Source organism: Nicotiana tabacum, chromosome 16 (genome assembly GCF_000715075.1).
Source record: "Nicotiana tabacum cultivar K326 chromosome 16, ASM71507v2, whole genome shotgun sequence".
Classification (NCBI taxonomy): domain Eukaryota; kingdom Viridiplantae; phylum Streptophyta; class Magnoliopsida; order Solanales; family Solanaceae; genus Nicotiana; species Nicotiana tabacum.
Window position 1 is genome coordinate 151662419 of NC_134095.1, and position 7823 is coordinate 151670241.

A 7823-nucleotide genomic window follows, 5' to 3' on the forward strand; every position below is an offset into this window, starting at 1 on the left:
AATACACTAAAAAATGCAAAAAAATGTGTGATCGTGCAAAATACAGAGTGATGCACCGCGCCAAGTATATACTTAAAAATTATCAAGAAGAAAACATAGACTTTTATTAAATTAAAGTAAATTAAATTTTGCGTAGAGAGAGAAAATTAGTCTATAACAATATAAATTGATAAAGAAACTTGTAACAATTTTGATTGGTTAGAACAAGAACATACTTCTACTCAATAATAAATGTCACCGCGTACTTGTTCTTGCCTGGATTATGCAACCAAACTTACAATAAACAGCTTCAGTTTAGTCAACTTGACCTTTTCCTTCTTTTTGTTTGTTAATAATTTATTCTCTTTACTGCTTCATGTCTATATATCTCATTCTCCATCTTCCTTCAAATATCTTCAATACTCCATCAATAATACAATATCAATTGAACACCAGCTTTCTTCCAATAGACAGACCTCTTTTTCCAGCTCTGACTAAAGAGAAAACCAAGACACCTGAAGATGGTTGATGCCATTGTATCATTTGCTGTTCAAAAACTGGGCGATTTCCTCATACAAGAAGTTGCCCTGTTTAGAAGTCTGAGAGAGGATGTGCAGTGGCTGAGAAATGAGCTGCTCTTCATGCAATCTTTCCTCAAAGATGCAGAACAAAAGCAAAATGAAGATCAAAAAGTTGAACAATGGGTGTTTGAGATCAACTCTATTGCTAATGACGCTGTCGCTATACTCGAGACTTACACCTTTGAGTCTGATAAAGGTAGTGACCCTGGATTTGCTAGCCGTCTGATGGCTTGCGCCTGCATATGTAGGAAGGAGACCAAATTCTACAAAGTCGTCAAGGAGATCCAATCATTCAAGCAGCGAGTCATGGATATATCTCGCAAACGGGAGACATATGGTATTAGAGACATCAACAATACACGAGAAGGGCCAAGTAATCAGTCCGCTATGGTTAGAACATTGAGGAGAACTACCTCGTATATAGATGACGATCATATTTTTGTTGGCTTTCGGGATGTTGTAGAAAGCTTGCTAGCTGAACTTCTCAAAGAAGAGCCTCGTCGAAGTGTCATCTCCATTTATGGTATGGGTGGTTTAGGCAAGACTACTCTTGCAAGAAACCTCTACAACTCTCCTAATGTAGTCTCTAGCTTCCAAACACGCACTTGGATATGTGTTTCTCAAGAGTACAACACCATGGATCTCCTTAGGAATATCATAAAATCCATCCAAGGTCGCACAAAGGAAAGTCTGGATTTGTTGGAAAAGATGACAGAGACGGATCTAGAAATTCACCTTCGTGACCTCTTGAAAGTTCGCAAATATCTTGTGGTGGTTGATGATGTATGGCAGAGAGAGGCATGGGAAAGTTTGAAAAGAGCCTTCCCAGATAGCAAGAATGGCAGCAAAGTTATTATTACCACACGCAAGGAGGATGTTGCTAAAAGAGCAGATGACAAAGGTTTTGTCTATAAACTTCGTTTCCTTAGCGAAGAAGAGAGTTGGGACCTCTTTTGCAGGAAACTACTTGATGTTCAGGCAATGGTCCCAGCAATGGGAAGGTTAGCTAAAGATATGGTGGACAAGTGTGGAGGCTTACCTCTTGCAATTGTTGTATTAAGCGGGCTACTTTCTCATAAAAGGGGGCGAGAAGAATGGCAAAAGGTGAAGGACCACCTTTGGCAGCATATGAAAGATGACTCCATTGAAATCTCATATATACTCTCATTGAGCTACAACGATTTGTCAACTTCGCTCAAGCAGTGTTTTCTTTACTTTGGTATTTTTCCAGAAGATAGTATGGTCGGTGTTGAAAAGATAATGTGGTTGTGGATGGCCGAAGGATTCATACCAAGAGGAGAAGAAAGAATGGAGGATGTTGCTGAATGCTTCCTACATGAGCTTATAAGACGAAGCTTGATTCAAGTCGTAGATACATTTTGGGAAAAAGTTATTAAATGCAAGATTCATGATCTAGTTCGGGATCTTGCCGTGCAAAAGGCATTGGAGGTGAACTTTTTTGACATTTATGATCGAAGAAAGCACTCCATATCCTCCTTATCTCTAAGACATGTCATTCATGGTCAAGCACAAAGGTATCTCTCACTTGATTTCTCCAACTTGAAATTAAGGTCAATTATGTTTCTAGATCGAGATTTTGGTAAGCTGGATCTTTTAAAGTTTCGTAATGTGTTCCAACATTTATATGTGTTGAACTTGGATCTGACGATTTGTCATTGCACTAAACTACCTGATGCCATAGGAAGTTTGTACCACCTCAAGTTCTTAAGCTTGATAGCTCCCGATCCGATTAATCTCCCCTCCTCCATTGGCAATCTCAAGAATTTACAGACACTCATCAATCTCTTTGATGATGGAAGTGGTTCAAAAGCCTACGGCTCACTACCTCCCGAGACATCTAACCTAATTAAGCTGAGACATTTAATTGCTTTCTATTCACCACCTCTGCAACTTAGCAAACTCACTAGCCTTCAAGTTCTTAAATACATTTGTTGTGATCAGTGGAAAGATTTTGACCCTGTTGATTTAGTCAATCTTGGAGAATTAGACATGCGTAATATTAAGAAATCTTACTCCTTGAATAACATTAGCAGCTTGAAAAACCTTAGCACTCTCATATTGGGTTGTGCAAGTGGTGAATCATTCCCAGCCCTTGAATATCTTACTACTTGTCAAAATCTACACGAATTGTGGTTAGATGGGAGAATAGAAATACTGCCTCAGTTTCCAAATTCCATCACAATGGTGGTCCTTTTGTATTCGAAACTCATGGAAGATCCTATGCCTATGCTGGGAATGTTGCCAAACCTAAGGAATCTCGATCTAGTGGAAGCTTATGAAGGAAAAGAAATAACTTGCAAAGGTTACAGCTTTAGTCAACTGGAGTTCCTTCGTCTTGATAGTCTTTGGAACCTAGAAAGATGGCATTTAGCCACAAATGCTATGCCTCTGATTAAAGGCTTTGGTATCCATGACTGTCCAAAGCTCAAGGAGATTCCCAAGAGAATGAAAGACGTTGCTATCCTGGAGAGGTTGAAGTCAATTCCTGTTGAGGTATATTTTATTTACAAATTAATTCTTATCCATAATGACCATTAAATTTAATGAATAAAAATGATCCAACAAGATGTTTTGTTTGACATTTTTATAAACATTTACTTGTATATCCATGACAATTCAAAGAATTTTTATATTATCAACTTACTAAAATATCAACTATAAGTAATTGTTTATAAATAAATTAATTAAGACTGAGACTGTGCTTGGTATAACATAAGTCATTTTCCTAAAATATGTTTTTCGCCGGTTGGTTAGTGAAGGTAGTGGAGCTAGTCTGCTAGTTTGATAGGGTTGTGTTCTAGACTTCTAGTGGTTATTATTGTGTCCACACTTTTCTTTCACTTTTCATAGTACCGAGCCTTTCTTACGTGTTACTGTTATTGTTTTTCATCTATTTTCTGGTACTTATGATATGCTGTTATTATTTCTATGTTTTCTGTTGTTGGTACTGATATATTGTCTTTTTCGTGTACTTGAGGAGGGTCTATCGAAAACAGCCTCTCTATCCCCTTGGGGTAGGGGTAAGGTCTACGTACACTCTACCCTCCCCAAACCCCACTTGTGCGATTTTACTGGGTTGTTGTTAGTTGGTGAATGCAAAGTATTTTTCGTATATATTAAAAATTAATAATAATATTATCAAATTGAAAACTGTTTAATGACATATTTATATGCTAATTAAGATTAATAAAAATGTCTGAGTAATTGGAGCAACTAATAAGAAGGTAAAATTTAAGATAGTTTTAAGGAGAAAGTCATTTTCCCCATTTTGTTGGAAAATGTTCTGATAGGCAAACACTAGAAAATTACTCCTAGTGAAAAACATCTCGTGAAAAAGCAACCCGAGTTTTTTGGAAATCCTTTTTATTTTGGTAATCAGTTTTATTGGAAAACTATTATTTGGTTGACACTTGATACTGTCATGAAGATTATAATTAGTCATTTCAGGTAATTCATAGTTTTTTGTATTTTCTTGAAGACTAATTATGAATATTAAATAGCTTTGGATTTAGGTGAAACAGGAGAAGCAGCTATTAATGGATTTTAGATTCGGAATTTTTGCCAAGTACTTTGACACATTCGCAGTTGGATTTTAGAAGTACTAATCGAAGTTGTCTATACAGAGTATTTCAGCACTGTCAATGAGAGCTTATCTCAACTTTCAGTGTTCTCTGTTTAGTTTCTTTTTGAATGTTTGAAATTGGTTTGAAGACAATTGTTTTTGGGATTATACTCGAAAAATTATTTTCTATTGTTTTAATTGTTCAACTGTTATCTTGCTTATCCACATATAAGGCAAGGCTTTCTGTAATATGTTTCAGCATCTGTATAAACATTTCAGCATTTCTGAACATAACATTTGGATCATAAGTTCAGATAAATATACCATGACACATATATAGCGACTCAGCTTGGAGGCCAATCTCATCACCAAGTCGCAATCCAAAAGTTAATATGCAGTTAACATCAGCTTAATGTAACTCAATGAAATATGAAAAAAATTACTATAGTAATCTCAAATAAGATAAGTTCATATCATATCAACAATCTCGTAAGACATACTTTATACATATTTCAAGTATCAACTTACGAATCTCAAACTTGTCCCAACATGCCAAAGTATATCAGATGCATATATCTTTACAGAAAAACTCAATTCTGTCGAACATAGAAGCTCAATTAAAAATTATATGTCCAAATCATGCTCTTTTATGGGGGAAAAAATCATAGTTCAAGTCATCACTCACCTCCAGATGCCAATTACTCAGGTCCAACTTCCGATCAACCATGTTACTCAATTCGTCAACGAATCTATAAAGCAACAAATAGTTTAGAGTTACAACCTATCAACTTCATTGTTTTAATTAATTCAAGTAATGGAAAGGCACAATGCACTTTACCTAATGTATTGGCTAATACAAGGTTCCCTCAATTATGCTTTTCATAGATATTCTCAACCAATTCCTTAGCATTTCTGCATATTCAATCCATAGGTCAATCATCAATAGATCATTTCATCATAATAATTCGTCAACTATAATTATTTTAAAAAAAAACAACTCTAGACTTTCCAACATTGGACGCATGTTTGGATTGGCAAAGATTTGTACAGAGCATGATTTGGAGGGGGTTTAACGCTGTTGAGAGACGAAGGTAGGGAAGAGAAAAATACTTTTTCAGCATTCCAGTAAACAGTTTAGACTATTATTTTCAAATTTGGAAGGTTATTGGGTTACCAGATCAGAGCACCGGAGAATGACGGCGGAGGAGGGTGGCGTTGAAGAAGGCGGAGGGATGTCACGACCCGGATTTCCCACCATAAGGTGTCGTGATGGCGTCTACTATCGGAGCTAGGCAAGCCAAATATTTAAAATACCTTTCCTGCTTTCTTTCAAACAATATAATAAACGAGACAAAATTTAAGCGGAAGACTTTAAATCTAAAGCAACTGAAAACCAAAAGTGCGGAAGTTTAATACACATCACTACCCAAGGTCTGATGTCACTAGCTCACGGACTACTACAGAATACTACAAACAATGTCTGAAAGGAAATACATCATGTTTGTCTGATACAAGATGAACAAACGAAAAACATAGAAAGGGACTTCGGCCTGCGAACGCCAGCTAGGCTACCTCGAGAGTCCCTGGACTGAAGATAGCTCCCAGAAGTCCTACTGCTGTGGTCCGTAAGCTGCTCCCTGATCTGTGCACAAAAATGCACAGAGTGTAGCATCAGCACAACCGACCCCATGTGTTGGTAAGTGTCTGGCCTAACCCCGGCGAAGTAGTGACGAGGCTAGACAGGACCTACCACAATTAACCTGTACAGATATATATACAAGTGCAAGAAAACAATAACAAGATAATACAAAGTAAAGCTAGGAGGGGGCATGCTATCGGGGAGTAACAGATAAAAATGAAATATCGGAAATAAACAGTAGAAACTCCGGTTCCCATGATATATATATATATATAGTGGACGGCGTGCCACACGATCCCATAATATCATATATAAGTGGACGACGTGCCACACGATCCCAATTTTCATATACCACGTGGTAGGCGTACCACTCGTTCCCATTTCATCTTTATCACAGTGCGCAATATGTCACCGGCAACGGAGGCCAATAACCAATAATCACTCTAATTTGTGGTAGGCGTACTACTCGATTCCATTTCGTAAAATCATACGTGGACGGCGTGCCACACGATCCCATAATATCATATATAAGTGGACGGCGTGTCACACGATCCCATAATATCATATATAAGTGGACGGCGTGCCACACGATCCCATAATATCATATATAAGTGGACGGCGTGCCACATGATCCCATAATATCATATATAAGTGGACGGCGTGCCACACGATCCCATAATATCATATATAATCTGATTTTGTAAGGAGAGTCCTATTAGGGGAAATCAACAACATATCACTCTAACCCGGTAAGGGTACAACTAACAGCCCAAAAATATCCCGACAAGGGAGAGTATATATAACGGTCTACACATCCCGGCAAGAGAGTAATCACAACACATTCTCTTTTTAAATCCCTTCTTCCTCAACTAACACATTCATATTCGAGCTAACGCTCCAAAAGTGCACCAATCACAATTTTACCTCAACCGTTCACATTATATAAAACTCATCAAATAAACAAGGAGATTGTGTCACGTTATTCGAATTAAAAGCAATTAAGACTCACGGTCATGCTAGACTCTGGTGCATAGATAATCGTCACCATGCCTATGCATCGTACTCCACATTAGCAAGTAGCAAATAACATCCTAATCCTATTCCCTCAAGCCAAAGTTTGAACAAACACTTACCTCGAATGCTCCAAACTCAACTCACGCTTCTAGTATAGCTTTACCTCTTGATTCCACCACCAATCCGCTCGAATCTAGTCATAAGTTACTTAATCACATTAATAATTACTAAATGAATCACTCCCCATGCATGAAAATAAATTTTACAAGGTTTTTCCCAAAATGATCAAAAACACCCCCGGACCCACGTGGTCGAAACTCGAGGTTCGGACCAAAACCCGGTTACTCATTCTCCCACGAATCCAAATATATGATTTGTTTTGAAATCGGACCTCAAATTGAGGTCCAACTTCTCAATTTGTAGAAAACCTAGGTTCTACCCAAAACACCTAATTTCCCCCATGAAAATCTTTGATTTGAATTTGAAATCATGTTAAAAGATGTCAAAGAATAAAGAAATTAAGTTAGAAATCACTTACCAGTCGTTTTGGAGAAGAACAGTTGTTTGGAAAATCGCCTCTTAGGTCTTGGGTTTTTGAAAAGTGGAAAAATGACTGAAAATCCCGAGTTTATATACTTTGATGGGGGCTGGCGCGCACCGCGCATAAATGTACCGCGGCCGCGCCGAGGGACGGAAGAAGTGGGCTTTCTCTGAACCCACCCAGCGCGGACCGCACTGATTTGGTGCGCGGCCGCGCTGGTCGACCCTCTGAACCCCACCACGCGGACCGTACAGAAAAGCACCGCGGCCGCGTGGCTGCCAGCGCGGAAATGGTCGCGGCCCCACTGAGGCCTGCAATATATGAACTTGCATTTTTAATGTCTAAGACCTCCCGGGCCCCACTCAAAACTCACCCGAGCCCTCGGGGCTCCAAACCAAACATTCATATGATCTCGAAAACACCTTACGGACTTACTCGTGCGATCAAATCGCCAAAACGACATCATATACATAGGATCAAGCCTCG

At 38.4% G+C, this 7823-nt stretch overlaps 1 protein-coding gene across 2 annotated transcripts; it reads left to right on the forward strand.

The window, feature by feature from the left end:
* The first annotated feature begins 221 nt into the window (after nucleotides 1-221).
* LOC107819188 (disease resistance protein RPP13-like) lies at nucleotides 222-4392 on the forward strand. Of its 2 annotated transcripts, none has more exons than XM_016645279.2 (2): nucleotides 222-3074; nucleotides 4094-4392. In XM_016645279.2, exons 1-2 carry the CDS (start codon nucleotides 501-503, stop codon nucleotides 4175-4177), a joined length of 2658 nt encoding a protein of 885 aa, XP_016500765.2. In that variant the 5' UTR covers nucleotides 222-500; the 3' UTR covers nucleotides 4178-4392. The 2 variants fall into 2 exon arrangements, with proteins under 2 accessions (XP_016500765.2, XP_016500766.2); XM_016645280.2 differs by having other exon boundaries at nucleotides 223-3074; nucleotides 4082-4392.
* The last annotated feature ends 3431 nt before the right edge of the window (nucleotides 4393-7823 follow it).